The 20,968-nt window shown below is 45.6% G+C and overlaps 1 protein-coding gene across 2 annotated transcripts in view; it reads left to right on the top strand.

The window, feature by feature from the left end:
- The first annotated feature begins 7,241 nt into the window (after positions 1 to 7,241).
- Positions 7,242 to 20,968, top strand: part of RPL7 (ribosomal protein L7) — a 55,470-nt gene continuing 41,743 nt past the window's right edge. The window contains exon 1 of one of the 2 annotated variants that reach the window (XM_069220355.1): positions 7,242 to 7,343. In XM_069220355.1, the coding sequence (XP_069076456.1) occupies positions 7,330 to 7,343 (14 nt within the window). In that variant the 5' untranslated portion in view covers positions 7,242 to 7,329. The remainder of the gene's footprint in view (positions 7,344 to 20,968) is intronic. The other variant, XM_069220357.1, reaches the window with a different exon arrangement.

Here is a 20,968-nt window from a genome sequence, read left to right as displayed (position 1 = left end):
ATCTCCAGCAGACCCAGGTATCCCTTAATTAATGGTCTGGGGGATACTGATAAAACTTATCTCCAAGGGTTTTTAGGATATGACCCTATAACCCTATGTTCATCATCAACATGTTTCCTACGGCTTCTTTGATCCAGGGCTTACATCAGGACGTTCTCTACACACAGTGCCCCGGTGAGGTACATTGTTTTTTTCTGTGTGTTAGCATGCACCACTAATTTGCATGCAAAGTGAGTGTATTTACTCATAACGCTCCAGACCACTGCTCCTGTAATTGCGAAGCACAAACATCAGAAAACATTACCATTGACTCCATGTGTATCTTTGTACACCTTGTGCAATCCTAATCACCACATGGAAGAGTGTTCAGAAGGTGCATCCAACTATCCTCTGGACAACACACCATGTGCAAAAGTGACCATCTTCATTTAACAAAAAGCCTGACCCACCATAATTATTTTTGTGTGGTAGATGCCAAGCTTTCCCATCAGTCACGCATCCCATGTACGTTACACGAATAACAAATATTTGTGACCTGCACATCACTTTCACCCACACTACTTTGTGCTCCTCGTAGGTTATGCCACAGTAGCCCACCATACTTTAGGAACACAACAATAGTGTTATGTGATATTTTTAACATGAAAACATTTTCAAAATGTTCTCGGGAGAAAGCTCCAACCCCTTCCCCCCCATCATGATTGCGACCAGATGGTTTCATGTCACTGGGACACCACGTTTATTTGCTTTTACATAGGAACGTATTCTGCGGGTTGTAGTCTTGGCTTATTATAATTGAGCCATTGCACCAACACACCTGATATTAGTATATAAAAGAAAAGTACAGGAATGGAAAAGTGGGGATCCTGTTTATTGAGCCCTCTGGTCACCCTCCCTCTCCCCCTCCTTATATACTGGAGAGGGAGGCAGTCAGGATGGCTCAATTTGCTCACTTTGTCCTACAGTGTTAAAATATCCCAGTTCTGCGCGTTTCTAGTTCATCCAGTCCAGGTTTATTGGTTGCACCCTACAATTCGTAGTCATGCTTAACACATTATAAAACTAAGATTACCAGTCCAGGCAGTCAAAGAAAATGTTGATTTTCCTAGCCTTGGCGTCTGAAAGGCTAGATTTTATTAAAGACATGGAGGCGAGTATTATGCATTTATTTTCTTACTTTAATAAACTGCAATCAAGAAACTACAAATCCTAGAAACCATGGGAGAAAAAACTACCACGTTGCATCACAATGGAGTAACCATTCACGTCTAGTATGAACATAACTATCTTGACTGAGACCAACAAGACCTCTTTTTTTGCAAGAGCCAGTCAAACGGATTCAGAGAGCAAAATTAAACCATATACAAAGTCAGTAAAGCAGAGAAGAAATCCTTAAAGAAGTCCATCAGGAACTCTGAAGGAAAAACAGGTGACCAAGAACTTCGGCACAGAGTAACCAGGCAATGAGAAACCAATGTGGATCAGCGGCTGCAGTGGAGCTTGTTGGTGGCATAGAAACTGCAGAAAAAGTAAAAAGGAGGGTTAATGCAATTGTGGCAGGATAATACTCGCTTCCGTGTCTTTAATAAAATCTAGCCTTTCACACGCCAGGGCTAGGAAAATCTCAATTTTATTACAAGACCAGAGGCTTATATTATGATTGTTTAAAGCAAAGAAATAACAGTGCCTAATGGATGATCAACGGGTTTGCAATAGAAAGTTCTAAACGTACTAATGTTTGACCAGTCTGCAGATATGGGAATATCGTATAAACTAGCACCTACTCAAAAGGCTCGAGAGGCCGCCGCCCCTCTCACTGAATGGGCACTATAAGCAAGGTTAGAGATACCAGCCAGGGACATAAGCCATCTAATCCAATGTGCCAAAGTGGGAGCCGAGACGGGCTTGTGGGGTTTCTGAAAGGAAATAAGTAATTGGGAAGAAGAGGAAATTCTGAGACCTGCAGTTTGAGAAACGTAAGTTTTTAAACAATTACCAATACACAATTTAGGTTGAGAGGGAAAAAAGGGTAGTGTACAGAAGATAAATTAGTTTTGGTACGTCTACTGACTTGAAAATAAACACCTGAAGAGGAATAACGGAAAGAGGAAACATCCAGAGCCTTAACATCTGATACACGTTTAATAACGACTAAACACAAGAGCATAGTCAATTTGGCAGACAAATGTTTCAACGATAAATCAGCATTATCCGGCCATGTGAGAAATAATCGAAGTACTGAATTAACATCCCACATAACATTGTACTTGGGAACTGGAGGTTTAGCAAAATGTACTCCCTTTAAAAGTCGACAAACCAATGGGTGTTCACCAATGGGCCTTCCATCCACTCTGATATGTTCTGAACAGATAGCAGACCTGTAAGTATTAACCGTATGTTAAGCCTTACCTTGCGATGCCAAGGAAGCCAGAAAATTAACCACTAAGGTTACATCTGCTGAAAAGGGATCTGAATCCCTGTCCAGACACCAGCTACACCAAACCAACTAGGCGGATTTGTAAACCCTTGTTGTACCCGGAGCCCAGGATTGCTGGATGAACTGGACAGCTTCCTTCGAAATTGCTGGTGTTCTCCAGGAAGCCCCGAAATTCTATAAGCTATGAGATGCAGGGAGCCTTCTAAGACCAGACTGTGGGGAAGATCCTGAGGGTTCAACAGCAGATTGGGAAAAGAAAGGATCAATACTGGAAGATCTGAGTATAGCTCCCATAGGGCTGGGTACCAACGCTGGGACTGCCAGAATGGAGTGATCAGAACAAGGGAGGAGTGCTGTCTGTGGGCTTGAGCTAGCACCCAAGCAATAAAGAGGAAAGGGGGAAAGGCATAGAGGAGACAAGGAGGCCATGACTGAAGGAAAGCATCTGTGGCAATTGCTAGCGGATCTGGCCTCCAGCTGAAGAAAGAACAAAGTTGAGTGTTGATCCGGGAAGCAAAACGGTCTATTGACATGGGTCCAGGGACCGAAGAAAGATGATTGAATACAGAAGGATGAAGCTTCCAATTGCTTGAGACATAGATATGCCTGGAAAACCAATCCGCTACCACGTTCAGTTTGCCTGGGAGATATTCCTTAGGAGACAGAATTCCCACAGACTCCTGCCCAAAAGTGACAGAGGTTTGGATCTTGTTCCACCCAAACGGTTTACCTACCTGACTGCAGACAGGTTGTCCATTCTCAGAAGAACTGAGTATTTTACCCTGTCTTTTTATAAAGGACTGGATGGCAAAGGAACCTGCAAGCATCTCCAAACAATTGATGTGCAGTGAGGATTCCTGAATGGACCATGGACCTCCAGTCGAGAGTTGACCACATCTTGCGCCCCAACCTGTCAGACTTGCATCTGACTCTAAGACAAGATCTGGGGCGGCAGACAAAATTGTTCTCCCGTTCCAAGCGTCTAAGTGACTCATCCACCAGCAAAGTTTTTCTCTGGACTCGGAATCCAGAACTATGGGATCTGAGTAAGCTAGTCCCTTTCGAAGGTGACAGGTCTTCAACCTTTGCAGAGCTCTGTAATGAAGGGGCCCCGGAAAGATGGCCTGATGGGAGGAGGAAAGTAGACCTACTAAACGAGCTATGGATCTGAGGGCACAGAGAGGGATAGATAAGGCCTCTTTCTTTATCAGAATCACCTTCTGTTGAGGGAGTTGAAGCACTGATTTGACAATGTTCACTTTGAAACCAAGAAATTCGAGACATTGAGAAGGAACTAGAACAGACTTTTGAAGATTTATAAGGCACCCCAGCCTTGAAAAAAGGTCCAGGCAAGATTTGTCTTGTGCCATGATGAGGAAATCGTCCAGATAGACTATGAGTCTTATCCCCTGACCTCTGAGGAAGGCTATTACCAGTTTGAGGATGTTGTTGAAGCACCCAGGGGCTGATGAAAGACCGAAAGGGAGAGTTTTGAACCAAAAGAAAGAGTCCCCCCCATTGAAACTGAAGAAATTTCTTGTAAGAAGGATGAATGGGTACTGAGAGATACGCGTCTTGGATGTCCAGGCGGACCAAAAAGTAGTTTTGAAGCAGAAGATTTCTTAGATAGAGATTAGACTCCATCTTGAAATTATGATATACCACGAAATTGTTGAAGAGCTTCAGGTTTATACTTTTTCTGGACTAAAAAGATGGTACTGAGGAACCCTGAATGGTCAAAGGAAACCTTTTCTGTAGCCTGTTTTGGTAGTAAGGACTGCACTTCCTCCTGAACCAGACGGAACTGATCTTGGGAAAAATGAAGAGGTTGAGGCAGGTGAGTCTGAAAAGGAACCTGATAAAGCTCTATGCGATAACCTTGAATGGTTTGGGTAACCCAAGGATCCGAGGTTAGAGATAACCAAGCATCTAGACAAAATCCCAGTGTGCCTCCTACGGGTGGAAGGCCAGAATTGTAAGTCCTTACCTGCGAGCTGGTCTCCTTTGGATCTGTATCCCCTGTTGCGGGCTCCACTAAAATGTCAGGGATAGAATTGAGGCTTGTACCACAGGTAGAATTTTTGCTAGGTGCCCTGTTTGAAAGAGCCTCTGCCGAGGGATTGCCCTCTTGAAGAATAACAGCTGGCAAATTGACCCCTTCCTTTGCCAGCCCTTCCAAAAACATACTGGGAAAAAAATGTCTTCATTGAAGAATGTGCTGTATCCAAAGAAGTAAACGCAGAAACTTATCTGCTCATTTCCTTGATAAACGAGTCTCCAAAGAGAAGACCATCCACATTAGGACCTTCCTCTTTGGTTCCCAAAAAACTTAGCTTGGGGTCAGTCTTTAGCAGATGGCTTTTTCGCCGCTCCTGGGAGATATAGGCATTGCTCAACATGCATATTGCTCTCTGAGCCCAGTTTGAAAGCGCCTTAGGGTCCACTTGATTGCCCTCCAACTTTGCCTCGTCAGCCAAATCCAATATCCTAGTTAAAGGTCCAATTCGGTCCAAAAGTCTATCCTGGCAGTTAGACCAGGCTCTATTGATCCCTTTTGTGGGATTCTTCCCAAACTTGGTAAAAAATAACAACATGTTGCAGTCAATCGTGGGTGTATCACCCACCTTAAAGAGAAGGGAAAGTCTAGGACACTCTGACTTTCTTATTCCTAGACGACTTATCTATCGCATGGTTCAAATAAAAGGACACATAATCAGAGACATGATTGGACGGGAACCACTCAGAAGAATTTGGGTGGTGTATTGACATAGGGTCAAACATGGGTTCCCCAAAATGATCAACTAGATCATCAGACACTAGATGAGGGGAGAGCACAGAGGGAGAAATGTTATGCCTTTTCTCCAAAGGCCCATTATCATGAATATCATCATTTGTTTGTGACGTGTCATCATCTAAATTGTTATCCATCACTGTCAGGGTCTCTAAGATTGAGTATATTAAGGGGAGAGGAAGGGAGCCCCAAAGAATTCGCCTCTCAGGTGGGTGGCCCAAGTTTAACAGAAACGCCTTTGGAAGGCACATAGGGCGGGGTGCTACACATTTTGCCCCTCTTTTAACGGGAGCATCCTTGGAGCTCTGCAACATTTTTGATAATGAGGCTTCTAAATTCTTTGAACTGTCCAGCATGAATACAGAAACTGCATGCTGAACAGAGTCCTTAATGAATGATTTCAAATTATCCCTCAAAGACTGAGCTTGCTCACCCCCTGACATCATAAAATAATAATTGCAGTAACTATTAAATAAAAGACCTGAAAAAATGATATGTAAATGTAAAAAGGACCAGCTATTAATTATATGGAAGAATAAACATGAAAGCCTTTGCACGAAAACCTGGCAGGTAAGGGCTAACACTGAGGGAAACCCAAGAAGGGGGGCCTTGAGAAAGGGGATGGGAGAGGGCGTGCTTGGAGACGGACGCGGGAGCAGAGGCAGCTTTGGCAACAGAAGCGGCAGCGTTGAGCAACTTGCACTGACCTGTGAGAGACAAAAATTACCTCAGAACGGCCCAACGAACGTTATGGAACATTCAAGTAACGATGTGAGCGCGCACCTGCAACGTGAACGGTAACCATAAGCAGTATGCGTAAGAAATAAATAGGATATAACCATAAGAAACAACAAATATAAACAAAAGCAATGTTATAAAAGTAATAGCGAGCAGAATACTTATTTTGACTGCAAGCAGCAAAAAAAGAGGGCTTGTTGCTTTCAGTCAAGATTGTTATGTTCATACTTGACTTGATTAGTTACTCCATTGTGATGCAACCTGGTAGTTTTTTTTTCCCCCAGGGTTTCTGGGGTTTGTAGTTTCTTGGCTGCTGTTTATTAAAGTAAGAAAAGAAATGCTTAATATCAGCCTCTGGGCTTGTAATAAAATCCCTAGGCTGAATGAGTTACTCAAGCATCGAACTTGCTTTGCTGCTGTTTGAAACGCGTAGGTATTATGCCTCACCACTTTCAACAATCACCATCCACCACAGCTTTTCACTGACCAATGATCTGATAGTAAGAGGGGAAAACTGAAAAATAAAAAAATTAAATGTGAATTACGAGATTTCAGTAAGAGAAGAAAAAAGTAAAGTAGTCATATGATGGTTATTTCGAACATTCCGTTCAGCTGCCACATGTCGCCTATCTTTCTTTAGCAACGGTTTGTTTTATGTTACTTTGGGCTTCTATCCATAATATGTCATTCTTTAAGTGATTGTTTCATCTACGTCATTTAGAGGCCTCAGAGGTGGAACATTGACTGCCAGGACACATTGGCAGCTCGTCCTTATGGACATCATTTGGGACGCCACACTTTGTGTTTTCTTTCAAATGTTTATTACACTAATAGTAAATAATAATATATTTAGTATTAGTGTAATAAAAAGGGGGTACAGTTAGCTGGAATATGCTTTCAAGTGTATGTCTGTGTGTTTATGGGTAAAGTGTGTTTATATGAAAGAGAGGGTATGTAAATGTGAATTTGTGTCTTTGAATGAAAGTGGAGGTCAAAGGGTGTGTGATGTAACGTCCGTTACCCCTGGCATTTCGGTGAATTGACGTCTGTGAATTGTTTTCACCTTCCGAACACAAGTGACATTCTTGAACATTTTAGTGCGTGTCTCTTGCCACGTCCGTGATTCACGCACTCCTTTTCAGTAGCGGATAAAGGATGACATTTTTCTGTGTAAGACTTACGCTACCTTATCCTCACTTACAATGGCGATGAAAATATTTTCATGTGCGGTCTAGGCAATTTATTTGTCACAGCTGGGGCCGACCAATGTCTAGCGTTGTAGACTGGCACTCGTGAAATACGTCACCAACGCTGTTTAAGTGCGTCGTGCGCATGCGCGAAGCCCTCTTTTCCGGTGGTGAACATGGCGGGCACAGAGTGAGTTATTTGTTCGCCTTCCAATCTGTTGTCATCGGCCCTTATAACCATCCCTAATCTAATGACAGCTTTCTGCGGGGCTCTGCACTTTCTCGCGCTCGTTGGGAGATCGTTATTGCTGTGAAGATAGTTAAGGGACGTTACTTCTACTGAGCTGTATACTTAGGTGGTGGGAGGACGATCGAGGCCTTTTGGCCAGTGGTGTGTTTGCTGGTGCTTTTCAGGGACAGGCAGCAAGCTAACTCGTCGTTCACTCCTTATTCGACGCTCCGGTTGCTCTTGGTGGGGAGTCTGTGCTTTACCTACTGCGGAAATATTGCTCTAAGCTCGAGCACCAGGCTGGAGTGGATGGGTGTTTATACAATTCTTCATAGTAGTCAATGACTTGGATAGTTCCCCGAGTTGTTAAGGATGGTAAACGGGGTAGGCATGACTTTGTATAGTAAAATGGGCCACGGCGACTTCTGCTACCATCCTGGAGAGGATGCTTACTTGTCGAACATGGCTTGTACAGGAGTTTTGAAAACGTGTTCTCATATGCGTGACAACGCACCATAATGGTTTTGGTAGAAATAAAAAACTTGATATGATGTATTTTAGTTAACCAGTAACTGCACACTGTAAACTTGAGCCATTCCTCCGCCAATTTCTCTTAAAATGGGCACGCTCGTACTCCTGATTTTTCGCACCAATTATATATATTTTTTTATCACTTTACTCCGCATTGCGGGCCTTCTATGTCACTTTGAAGTTGTCTGTTAAGCCAGTTTGTTGTGCTTACTGTTAGTAGGTTCATTGTAAATTAATGCCAGGTCTAGTTTACTTATGAAATGGTCTGTTTGTTTTCTGTGATGAGTTAGCCAGTTTGCATCAGACGTAATAGAATATTTAATTTTGTTCTGTCCATGTGCCTTTTTGTACATGTTTAACAGGTTCTGTTGCAAAATTGCGGATACCAAAATGGGATGATGTACAAAATTCGTGTGTTAATTAGTTGCCACTTGTTGGCGTTAAGGAATGTTAAATCGAACTAGCTAAACGCGGCACAGACCCCTTTCCTGTAATTTGTTTTTAATGTGAGTTGTGTGATAGTCTGTTATCGACATTTTGCAGAGAAATGTCGATTTGTGCCACATCCTTAAAAAAGTTATTTCTAAATCGAAACAGGACCTCACTTATGAGCAATGGGAGGGTGTCGCAGATTATTTGTATTAATATTAGTGAGCTGCTGCTGTGTTACAGTAGTGAAACATTTAGAATTTGGACACGTGCACCTATGCACTGTCAGTGACTTGGCCAAAGAGGGCATGAACAAGCTGAACATGGGTCATAAATTCATAACTATTACCAGCAGGGTCCATCAGAATACGTTTGGCCCAGGGCCCCCAAAGTCTTTAAGGTGTCCCTGACGGGGCACCTTATTTTCATATTTTTTTAAATCGCATTTTATGCTGTAGTAAGTAAAACCATCCACCCCTCCCTCCCCCCCCCCAAAAAAGGACGACATTTGTTATGTTTGCACTTGTCCAGTACTCATAGCAGAACAGAATGGGCAGTCGAGACACTGCTTTATTAGAAAATCTGTACATACATGTAGGCAAGCAGTTATAGCCTGTCTCTCGGGGGATCATACGAGGTTTATCAGTGGCGCTCGTTCTCAAGTGGGCGATGTGTACGCAATGCACATTTGTTCATTTTTAGTTTATGGGAATACTAAAACTAAATCTCAAAGTGCTATCTCATTATACTCCATTTGGCAGGATTAGGGGCATGATTCATTTTTAAGTTCCATTTTTTACACTGAATGTTTTTTAAATCCTAAATTAGTACTTAGCAGAATGTATTCATGTATTGCTAATTTTTTATTAGAAAGCATTGGGTACATTTTAGCATTAGATTATATATAATTGCTATTTTTACGATCTGGACATGATAATATTGAGTCCTATGACTGTTGATCAACATCTAATTAGGTTTTTATGGCACTCATCTCTGCTATACAATTAAGTGGGATTTTACATTTTTAATATTTTAGTTTAGGGCGGTTATGTGGTACATGGCTTGTTAGCACCTTACCACTGAAGTTTAGAAATCTAAATGGCCGTTAAAGTGAATTGTAAGTGTGTATTATAAGGGATGCCACTGGTATTCTTACATGCTACAATGGTATTTATTGTCTGGTATTCTATTTTTGGATTTCTATCTTGTTGTAAGTTTTTTCTTAATGGAACAAAGTTTTACCACCACCTTGCTTGAGCATTACATATTGCATGGCATGGAGTACAACCAGCATGAGTAACTGCAAACTTTTTCTTGACTAATTAACTAATCCCAGGCACCCACCTAGTATTGTGCTATATCAGTGATACTCAAAGTACAAACTACACTAATAGATGCTAACAATAAAAAAAAATGTTAAAGAAACAGGCAAGCATTTATTTAAAGCATTACTGTTAAACAAAAAAAAAAAAGTATCTGTTAAGTCCTGCATCATTTGAATTTAGGAGCACCTTCATTTTAAAGTAATCTTGCAGCGAAGTGCAAACATGATAAAGTCTCAAAATTCAAACAGTGTATTTAATTAACATGCAGAACCTTTTCACTTTAGTACATCAGATTATATCAGCGGATTGAAAAGTATTATTTTAAAAGTGATAGTTTTCAAACATGAAGTTAGAAACATAAATTCTTCCCCCTACCCTGACCATGTCAACAGTGAAATGTGCTAAGTAGGTTATGTGCACCCTATGGGTGACCTGGGTTCCTATTATACAAGTAAAACATTATAGTTTTTTTAAATCAAACAGGAGAAGTTTTTGTACAGCAGACATCATGAAGTCATGTATTTTTTAGGTCCTGTTTGTGATAATGAAGGGAAGAGAAATGAAACTATTGCCTAGGATTACACAGTTTGGTAAAGTGGGGAAGCCGGGATTAATCCAAGGTTTTCTGGTTTCACATTGTGCAATTCAGCAACTACATATATATGCTTTTTCATCTACACCCACCGTACAACCAATGCCCCCCAATATCCCCACCCCAACCACACCCGCTGACAGCAATGCAGCCTCAGACACATAACAGACCACATCTTTTGGCCCCTGGGAAAATGTTTGTGAGTACCCATGTGCTTTGTGTTTGAAAAGCTCTTAAGTGTGTTGTCACAGATAGTGCAATCTTGATACCATTCTGTATATTGTGTACTTTTTAGGTCGTGCACAAGTGCTGTGACATGTTGTAATCTCATCTGTGGGCTTTTAACCACGTCCACCACTATCACTCATTCAGGGGCTTGCCTTTCAAAATACTTTCTTTGGTAAATTCTTTACGTTTGTCCCTCCTTGGGGCAGTTTTGTTTCTGCCTTGGCCATCAACCCTGTTACTTGGATAATTGCATGTTTGCCCATACGTTTGACTGCAAGCGAACTTCTTTTTCCTTTTGTGTGTCTCCTGTGCGCTCACGGTGGCCGTGGGGCTTTGAATTGGCTTGCTTATGTCAACTGTTTTACTTTTTATTTTCAATTTGTGGAAAGAAAATTCCAGTTAGGAATTTACATTGCTAATAGCTCTAACTCGAGCAAAGGTGAGAGAGACCCAGTGCATTGCATATGCTTGTTTTTCTTACTTTTAGATGGGAACAACAAAATGCTAATTTGATACATGATACAGCTTGTGGAGTTTGTAGGAAGACAACTACTTTTGTCCTGCAAAATTTTCTAAGTTAGCCTATGCACGTATAACCTGCTGAATGTGATCACAAACCTCATAATTACGATATGTGCTGTAACGTGTTAGTGCTTATGCTGCAGGTAACCAGACATCTCCTACTGGGGACCTATGTAGATGCTCTGTTTGTTGCATGGCATCATGCGTTTCTAAACTTGCTGAAGATAATTGTAAGGAAATGCCTCCTTGGCATGGTTGCCCCCTGACTTTTTGCCTTGGCTGATGCTATGTTTACAATTGAAAGTGTGCTGAGGCCTGCTAACCAGGCCCCAGCACCAGTGTTCTTTCCCTAACCTGTACTTTTGTATCCACAATTGGCAGACCCTGGCATCCAGATAAGTCCCTTGTAACTGGTACTTCTAGTACCAAGGGCCCTGATGCCAAGGAAGGTCTCTAAGGGCTGCAGCATGTCTTATGCCACCCTGGAGACCCCTCACTCAGCACAGACACACTGCTTGCCAGCTTGTGTGTGCTAGTGAGGACAAAACGAGTAAGTCGACATGGCACTCCCCTCAGGGTGCCATGCCAGCCTCTCACTGCCTATGCAGTATAGGTAAGACACCCCTCTAGCAGGCCTTACAGCCCTAAGGCAGGGTGCACTATACCATAGGTGAGGGTACCAGTGCATGAGCATGGTACCCCTACAGTGTCTAAACAAAACCTTAGACATTGTAAGTGCAGGGTAGCCATAAGAGTATATGGTCTGGGAGTCTGTCAAACACGAACTCCACAGCACCATAATGGCTACACTGAAAACTGGGAAGTTTGGTATCAAACTTCTCAGCACAATAAATGCACACTGATGCCAGTGTACATTTTATTGTAAAATACACCACAGAGGGCACCTTAGAGGTGCCCCCTGAAACTTAACCGACTATCTGTGTAGGCTGACTAGTTTTAGCAGCCTGCCACAAACCGAGACATGTTGCTGGCCCCATGGGGAGAGTGCCTTTGTCACTCTGAGGCCAGTAACAAAGCCTGCACTGGGTGGAGATGCTAACACCTCTCCCAGGCAGGAATTGTCACACCTGGCGGTGAGCCTCAAAGGCTCACCTCCTTTGTGCCAACCCAGCAGGACACTCCAGCTAGTGGAGTTGCCCGCCCCCTCCGGCCAGGCCCCACTTTTGGCGGCAAGGCCGGAGAAAATAATGAGAATAACAAGGAGGAGTCACTGGCCAGTCAGGACAGCCCCTAAGGTGTCCTGAGCTGAGGTAACTCTAACTTTTAGAAATCCTCCATCTTGCAGATGGAGGATTCCCCCAATAGGATTAGGGATGTGACCCCCTCCCCTTGGGAGGAGGCACAAAGAGGGTGTACCCACCCTCAGGGCTAGTGGCCATTGGCTACTAACCCCCCAGACCTAAACACGCCCTTAAATTTAGTATTTAAGGGCTACCCTGAACCCTAGAAAATTAGATTCCTGCAACTACAAGAAGAAGGATTGCCTAGCTGAAAACCCCTGCAGCGGAAGACCAGAAGACGACAACTGCCTTGGCTCCAGAAACTCACCGGCCTGTCTCCTGCCTTCCAAAGATCCTGCTCCAGCGACGCCTTCCAAAGGGACCAGCGACCTCGACATCCTCTGAGGACTGCCCCTGCTTCGAAAAGACAAGAAACTCCCGAGGACAGCGGACCTGCTCCAAGAAAAGCTGCAACTTTGTTTCCAGCAGCTTTAAAGAACCCTGCAAGCTCCCCGCAAGAAGCGTGAGACTTGCAACACTGCACCCGGCGACCCCGACTCGGCTGGTGGAGATCCGACACCTCAGGAGGGACCCCAGGACTACTCTGATACTGTGAGTACCAAAACCTGTCCCCCCTGAGCCCCCACAGCGCCGCCTGCAGAGGGAATCCCGAGGCTTCCCCTGACCGCGACTCTTTGAACCTAAAGTCCCGACGCCTGGGAGAGATCCTGCACCCGCAGCCCCCAGGACCTGAAGGACCGGACTTTCACTGGAGAAGTGACCCCCAGGAGTCCCTCTCCCTTGCCCAAGTGGAGGTTTCCCCGAGGAACCCCCCCCTTGCCTGCCTGCAGCGCTGAAGAGATCCCGAGATCTCTCATAGACTAACATTGCGAACCCGACGCCTGTTTCGACACTGCACCCGGCCGCCCCCGCGCTGCTGAGGGTGAAATTTCTGTGTGGACTTGTGTCCCCCCCGGTGCCCTACAAAACCCCCCTGGTCTGCCCTCCGAAGACGCGGGTACTTACCTGCAAGCAGACCGGAACCGGGGCACCCCCTTCTCTCCATTCTAGCCTATGTGTTTTGGGCACCACTTTGAACTCTGCACCTGACCGGCCCTGAGCTGCTGGTGTGGTGACTTTGGGGTTGCTCTGAACCCCCAACGGTGGGCTACCTTGGACCAAGAACTAAGCCCTGTAAGTGTCTTACTTACCTGGTTAACCTAACAAATACTTACCTCCCCTAGGAACTGTGAAAATTGCACTAAGTGTCTACTTTTAAAACAGCTATTTGTGAATAACTTGAAAAGTATACATGCAATTTTGATGATTTGAAGTTCCTAAAGTACTTACCTGCAATACCTTTCGAATGAGATATTACATGTAGAATTTGAACCTGTGGTTCTTAAAATAAACTAAGAAAAGATATTTTTCTATAACAAAACCTATTGGCTGGATTTGTCTCTGAGTGTGTGTACCTCATTTATTGTCTATGTGTATGTACAACAAATGCTTAACACTACTCCTTGGATAAGCCTACTGCTCGACCACACTACCACAAAATAGAGCATTAGTATTATCTATTTTTACCACTATTTTACCTCTAAGGGGAACCCTTGGACTCTGTGCATGCTATTCCTTACTTTGAAATAGCACATACAGAGCCAACTTCCTACATTGGTGGATCAGCGGTGGGGTACAAGACTTTGCATTTGCTGGACTACTCAGCCAATACCTGATCACACGACAAATTCCAAAATTGTCATTAGAAATTGATTTTTGCAATTTGAAAAGTTTTCTAAATTCTTAAAAGACCTGCTAGGGCCTTGTGTTAGATCCTGTTTAGCATTTCTTTTAGAGTTTAAAAGTTTGTTAAAAGTTTGAATTAGATTCTAGAATCAGTTTTAGTTTCTTAAAAAGTATTCCAACTTTTAGAAGCATAATGTCTAGCACAGATGTGAATGTGGTGGAACTCGACACCACACCTTACCTCCATCTACAGATGAGAGAGCTAAGGTCACTCTGTAAACTAAAGAAAATAACAATGGGCCCCAAACCTACCAAAATACAGCTCCAGGAGCTTTTGGCAGAGTTTGAAAAGGCCAACCCCTCTGAGGGTGGCAACTCAGAGGAAGAGGATAGTGACTTGGAGGACAATTCCCCCCTACCAGTCCTATCTAGGGAGAACAGGGTCCCTCAAACCCTGACTCCTAAAATAATAGTCAGAGATGCTGGTTCCCTCACAGGAGAGACCAACACCTCTGAAATCACTGAGGATAGCCCCAGTGAAGAGGACATCCAGTTAGCCAGGATGGCCAAAAGATTGGCTTTGGAAAGACAGATCCTAGCCATAGAGAGGGAAAGACAAGAGATGGGCCTAGGACCCATCAATGGTGGCAGCAACATAAATAGGGTCAGAGATTCTCCTGACATGTTGAAAATCCCCAAAGGGATTGTAACTAAATATGAAGATGGTGATGACATCACCAAATGGTTCACAGCTTTTGAGAGGGCTTGTGTAACCAGAAAAGTGAACAGATCTCACTGGGGTGCTCTCCTTTGGGAAATGTTCACAGGAAAGTGTAGGGATAGACTCCTCACACTCTCTGGACAAGATGCAGAATCTTATGACCTCATGAAGGGTACCCTGATTGAGGGCTTTGGATTCTCCACTGAGGAGTACAGGATTAGGTTCAGGGGGGCTCAAAAATCCTCGAGCCAGACCTGGGTTGACTTTGTTGACTACTCAGTGAAAACACTAGATGGTTGGATTCAAGGCAGTGGTGTAAGTAATTATGATGGGCTGTACAATTTATTTGTGAAAGAACACCTGTTAAGTAATTGTTTCAATGATAAACTGCATCAGCATCTGGTAGACCTAGGACCAATTTCTCCCCAAGAATTGGGAAAGAAGGCGGACCATTGGGTCAAGACAAGGGTGTCCAAGACTTCAACAGGGGGTGACCAAAAGAAAGGGGTCACAAAGACTCCCCAGCAGAAGGGTGATGAGACAACCAAAACTAAAAATAGTAAAGAGCCTTCTACAGGCCCCCAAAAACCTGCACAGGAGGGTGGGCCCAGAGCCTCTTCACAAAACAATGGGTACAAGGGTAAAAACTTTGATCCCAAAAAGGCCTGGTGTCATAGCTGTAAACAGCATGGACACCAAACTGGAGACAAGGCCTGTCCCAAGAAAGGTTCCACTCCAAACTCCCATCCAGGTAACACTGGTATGGCTAGTCTCCAAGTGGGATCAACAGTGTGCCCAGAGCAAATCAGGATTCACACTGAAGCTACTCTAGTTTCTGAGGGTGGGGTGGATTTAGCCACACTAGCTGTCTGGCCGCCTAACATGCAAAAATACAGACAACAACTCTTAATTAATGGGACTAGAATAGAGGGCCTGAGGGATACAGGTGCCAGTGTCACCATGGTGACAGAGAAACTGGTTTCCCCTGGCCAATACCTGACTGGAAAAACTTACACAGTCACCAACGCTGACAATCAGAGAAAAGTACATCCCATGGCAATGGTTACTTTAGAATGGGGAGGGGTCAATGGCCTGAAACAGGTGGTGGTCTCCTCAAATATCCCAGTGGACTGTCTGCTTGGAAATGACCTGGAGTCCTCAGCATGGGCTGAGGTAGAGCTAAAAACCCATGCAGCAATGCTGGGTATCCCTGAACTGGTGTGTGTGAAAACAAGAGCACAATGCAAGGCACAGGGTGAAAAAGTAGAGCTGGAGTCTGGAAAAATGGCCCAGCCTACCAAGAGAACAGGAAAGTCAGTTGGGAAACCAACTGCAACACAGCAAAAGAAAGGGAACCTCTCTTCTCAGGAAGAAGTTCTGCCCTCTGAGGGAACTGAGCCTTTGGAGCTTGAACCTTATCAGGTTGAGCTCTTAGGCCCCGGGGGACCCTCAAGGGAAGAGCTGTGTAAGGGACAAGAAACCTGTCCCTCTCTTGAAGGCCTTAGGCAGCAAGCTGCTGAAGAGTCCAAAGGCAAGAAAAATGGAACACATAGGGTCTATTGGGAAGATGGGCTCCTGTACACTGAGGCCAGAGACCCCAAACCTGGTGCCACTAGGAGAGTGGTAGTGCCTCAACTGTTCAGAGAGTTCATCCTAACATTGGCCCATGACATTCCCCTTGCTGGACATTTGGGACAAACCAAGACGTGGGAGAGGTTAGTCAACCACTTCTACTGGCCCAATATGTCCAACATGGTTAAGGAGTTTTGCCTCTCCTGCCCCACCTGTCAAGCCAGTGGTAAGACAGGTGGGCATCCAAAGGCCCCCCTCATTCCACTTCCAGTGGTGGGGGTGCCCTTTGAAAGAGTGGGTGTGGACATAGTTGGTCCACTGGAACCTCCCACAGCCTCAGGAAATATGTATATCCTGGTAGTAGTGGATCATGCTACCAGGTATCCTGAAGCTATTCCCCTTAGGTCGACTACTGCCCCTGCAGTAGCCAAGGCCCTCATTGGTATCTTTACCAGAGTGGGTTTCCCTAAGGAGGTGGTGTCTGACAGAGGTACCAACTTCATGTCAGCATACCTAAAGCACATGTGGAATGAGTGTGGAGTGACTTATAAATTCACTACACCATACCATCCACAAACTAATGGCTTGGTTGAGAGATTCAACAAGACATTAAAAGGCATGATCATGGGGCTCCCAGAAAAGCTCAAAAGGAGATGGGATGTCCTCTTGCCATGTCTGCTTTTCGCTTACAGAGAGGTGCCACAGAAGGGAGTAGGATTCTCACCCTTTGAACTTCTGTTTGGTCATCCTGTAAGGGGACCACTTGCCCTTGTTAAAGAAGGCTGGGAGAGACCTCTCCACGAGCCTAAACAGGACATAGTGGACTATGTACTTGGCCTTCGCTCTAGAATGGCAGAGTACATGGAAAAGGCAACCAAAAACCTTGAGGCCAGCCAACAGCTCCAGAAGTTTTGGTATGACCAAAAGGCTGCACTGGTTGAGTTCCAACCAGGGCAGAAAGTCTGGGTTCTGGAGCCTGTGGCTCCCAGGGCACTCCAGGACAAATGGAGTGGCCCTTACCCAGTACTAGAAAGGAAGAGTCAGGTCACCTACTTGGTGGACCTGGGCACAAGCAGGAGCCCCAAGAGGGTGATCCATGTAAACCGCCTTAAGCTCTTCCACGACAGGGCTGATGTCAATCTGTTGATGGTAACAGATGAGGATCAGGAGGCAGAGAGTGAACCTCTCCCTGATCTTCTGTCATCAGACCCAAAAGATGGTACAGTAGATGGAGTGATCTACTCAGACACCCTCTCTGGCCAACAGCAAGCTGATTGTAGGAGAGTCCTACAACAGTTTCCTGAGCTTTTCTCCCTAACCCCTGGTCAGACACCCCTGTGTACCCATGATGTGGACACAGGAGACAGCATGCCTGTCAAAAACAAAATCTTCAGACAGTCTGACCATGTTAAGGAAAGCATCAAGGTGGAAGTCCACAAGATGCTGGAATTGGGAGTAATTGAGCGCTCTGACAGCCCCTGGGCCAGCCCAGTGGTCTTAGTCCCCAAACCTCACACCAAAGATGGAAAGAAAGAGATGAGGTTTTGTGTGGACTACAGAGGGCTCAATTCTGTCACCAAGACAGATGCCCATCCAATTCCAAGAGCTGATGAGCTCATTGATAAATTAGGTGCTGCCAAATTTCTAAGTACCTTTGACTTGACAGCAGGGTACTGGCAAATAAAAATGGCACCTGGAGCAAAAGAAAAGACAGCATTCTCCACACCTGATGGGCATTATCAGTTTACTGTTATGCCCTTTGGTTTAAAGAATGCCCCTGCCACCTTCCAAAGGTTGGTGAATCAAGTCCTTGCTGGCTTGGAGTCCTTTAGCACAGCTTATCTTGATGATATTGCTGTCTTTAGCTCCACCTGGCAGGATCACCTGGTCCACCTGAGGAAGGTTTTGAAGGCTCTGCAATCTGCAGGCCTCTCTATCAAGGCATCCAAATGCCAGATAGGGCAGGGAACTGTGGTTTACTTGGGCCACCTTGTAGGTGGAGGCCAAGTTCAGCCACTCCAACCCAAGATCCAGACCATTCTGGACTGGGTAGCTCCAAAAACCCAGACTCAAGTCAGGGCATTCCTTGGCTTGACTGGGTACTACAGGAGGTTTGTGAAGGGATATGGATCCATTGTGACAGCCCTCACTGAGCTCACCTCCAAGAAAATGCCCAAGAAAGTGAACTGGACTGTGGACTGCCAACAGGCCTTTGACACCCTGAAACAAGCAATGTGCTCAGCACCAGTTCTCAAAGCTCCAGATTATTCTAAGCAGTTCATTGTGCAGACTGATGCCTCTGAACATGGGATAGGGGCAGTTTTGTCCCAAACAAATGATGATGGCCTTGACCAGCCTGTTGCTTTCATTAGCAGGAGGTTACTCCCCAGGGAGCAGCGTTGGAGTGCCATTGAGAGGGAGGCCTTTGCTGTGGTTTGGTCCCTGAAGAAGCTGAGACCATACCTCTTTGGGACTCACTTCCTAGTTCAAACTGACCACAGACCTCTCAAATGGCTGATGCAAATGAAAGGTGAAAATCCTAAACTGTTGAGGTGGTCCATCTCCCTACAGGGAATGGACTTTATAGTGGAACACAGACCTGGGACTGCCCATGCCAATGCAGATGGCCTTTCCAGGTTCTTCCACTTAGAAAATGAAGACTCTCTTGGGAAAGGTTAGTCTCATCCTCTTTCGTTTGGGGGGGGGTTGTGTAAGGAAATGCCTCCTTGGCATGGTTGCCCCCTGACTTTTTGCCTTGGCTGATGCTATGTTTACAATTGAAAGTGTGCTGAGGCCTGCTAACCAGGCCCCAGCACCAGTGTTCTTTCCCTAACCTGTACTTTTGTATCCACAATTGGCAGACCCTGGCATCCAGATAAGTCCCTTGTAACTGGTACTTCTAGTACCAAGGGCCCTGATGCCAAGGAAGGTCTCTAAGGGCTGCAGCATGTCTTATGCCACCCTGGAGACCCCTCACTCAGCACAGACACACTGCTTGCCAGCTTGTGTGTGCTAGTGAGGACAAAACGAGTAAGTCGACATGGCACTCCCCTCAGGGTGCCATGCCAGCCTCTCACTGCCTATGCAGTATAGGTAAGACACCCCTCTAGCAGGCCTTACAGCCCTAAGGCAGGGTGCACTATACCATAGGTGAGGGTACCAGTGCATGAGCATGGTACCCCTACAGTGTCTAAACAAAACCTTAGACATTGTAAGTGCAGGGTAGCCATAAGAGTATATGGTCTGGGAGTCTGTCAAACACGAACTCCACAGCACCATAATGGCTACACTGAAAACTGGGAAGTTTGGTATCAAACTTCTCAGCACAATAAATGCACACTGATGCCAGTGTACATTTTATTGTAAAATACACCACAGAGGGCACCTTAGAGGTGCCCCCTGAAACTTAACCGACTATCTGTGTAGGCTGACTAGTTTTAGCAGCCTGCCACAAACCGAGACATGTTGCTGGCCCCATGGGGAGAGTGCCTTTGTCACTCTGAGGCCAGTAACAAAGCCTGCACTGGGTGGAGATGCTAACACCTCTCCCAGGCAGGAATTGTCACACCTGGCGGTGAGCCTCAAAGGCTCACCTCCTTTGTGCCAACCCAGCAGGACACTCCAGCTAGTGGAGTTGCCCGCCCCCTCCGGCCAGGCCCCACTTTTGGCGGCAAGGCCGGAGAAAATAATGAGAATAACAAGGAGGAGTCACTGGCCAGTCAGGACAGCCCCTAAGGTGTCCTGAGCTGAGGTAACTCTAACTTTTAGAAATCCTCCATCTTGCAGATGGAGGATTCCCCCAATAGGATTAGGGATGTGACCCCCTCCCCTTGGGAGGAGGCACAAAGAGGGTGTACCCACCCTCAGGGCTAGTGGCCATTGGCTACTAACCCCCCAGACCTAAACACGCCCTTAAATTTAGTATTTAAGGGCTACCCTGAACCCTAGAAAATTAGATTCCTGCAACTACAAGAAGAAGGATTGCCTAGCTGAAAACCCCTGCAGCGGAAGACCAGAAGACGACAACTGCCTTGGCTCCAGAAACTCACCGGCCTGTCTCCTGCCTTCCAAAGATCCTGCTCCAGCGACGCCTTCCAAAGGGACCAGCGACCTCGACATCCTCTGAGGACTGCCCCTGCTTCGAAAAGACAAGAAACTCCCGAGGACAGCGGACCTGCTCCAAGAAAAGCTGCAACTTTGTTTCCAGCAGCTTTAAAGAACCCTGCAAGCTCCCCGCAAGAAGCGTGAGACTTGCAACACTGCACCCGGCGACCCCGACTCGGCTGGTGGAGATCCGACACCTCAGGAGGGACCCCAGGACTACTCTGATACTGTGAGTACCAAAACCTGTCCCCCCTGAGCCCCCACAGCGCCGCCTGCAGAGGGAATCCCGAGGCTTCCCCTGACCGCGACTCTTTGAACCTAAAGTCCCGACGCCTGGGAGAGATCCTGCACCCGCAGCCCCCAGGACCTGAAGGACCGGACTTTCACTGGAGAAGTGACCCCCAGGAGTCCCTCTCCCTTGCCCAAGTGGAGGTTTCCCCGAGGAACCCCCCCCTTGCCTGCCTGCAGCGCTGAAGAGATCCCGAGATCTCTCATAGACTAACATTGCGAACCCGACGCCTGTTTCGACACTGCACCCGGCCGCCCCCGCGCTGCTGAGGGTGAAATTTCTGTGT

This window comes from Pleurodeles waltl, chromosome 2_2 (assembly GCF_031143425.1).
Source record: "Pleurodeles waltl isolate 20211129_DDA chromosome 2_2, aPleWal1.hap1.20221129, whole genome shotgun sequence".
NCBI classification, from domain to species: domain Eukaryota; kingdom Metazoa; phylum Chordata; class Amphibia; order Caudata; family Salamandridae; genus Pleurodeles; species Pleurodeles waltl.
The sequence above is the reverse complement of the archived record's forward strand: the minus strand, read 5'-3'. Positions and strand labels throughout refer to the sequence as shown.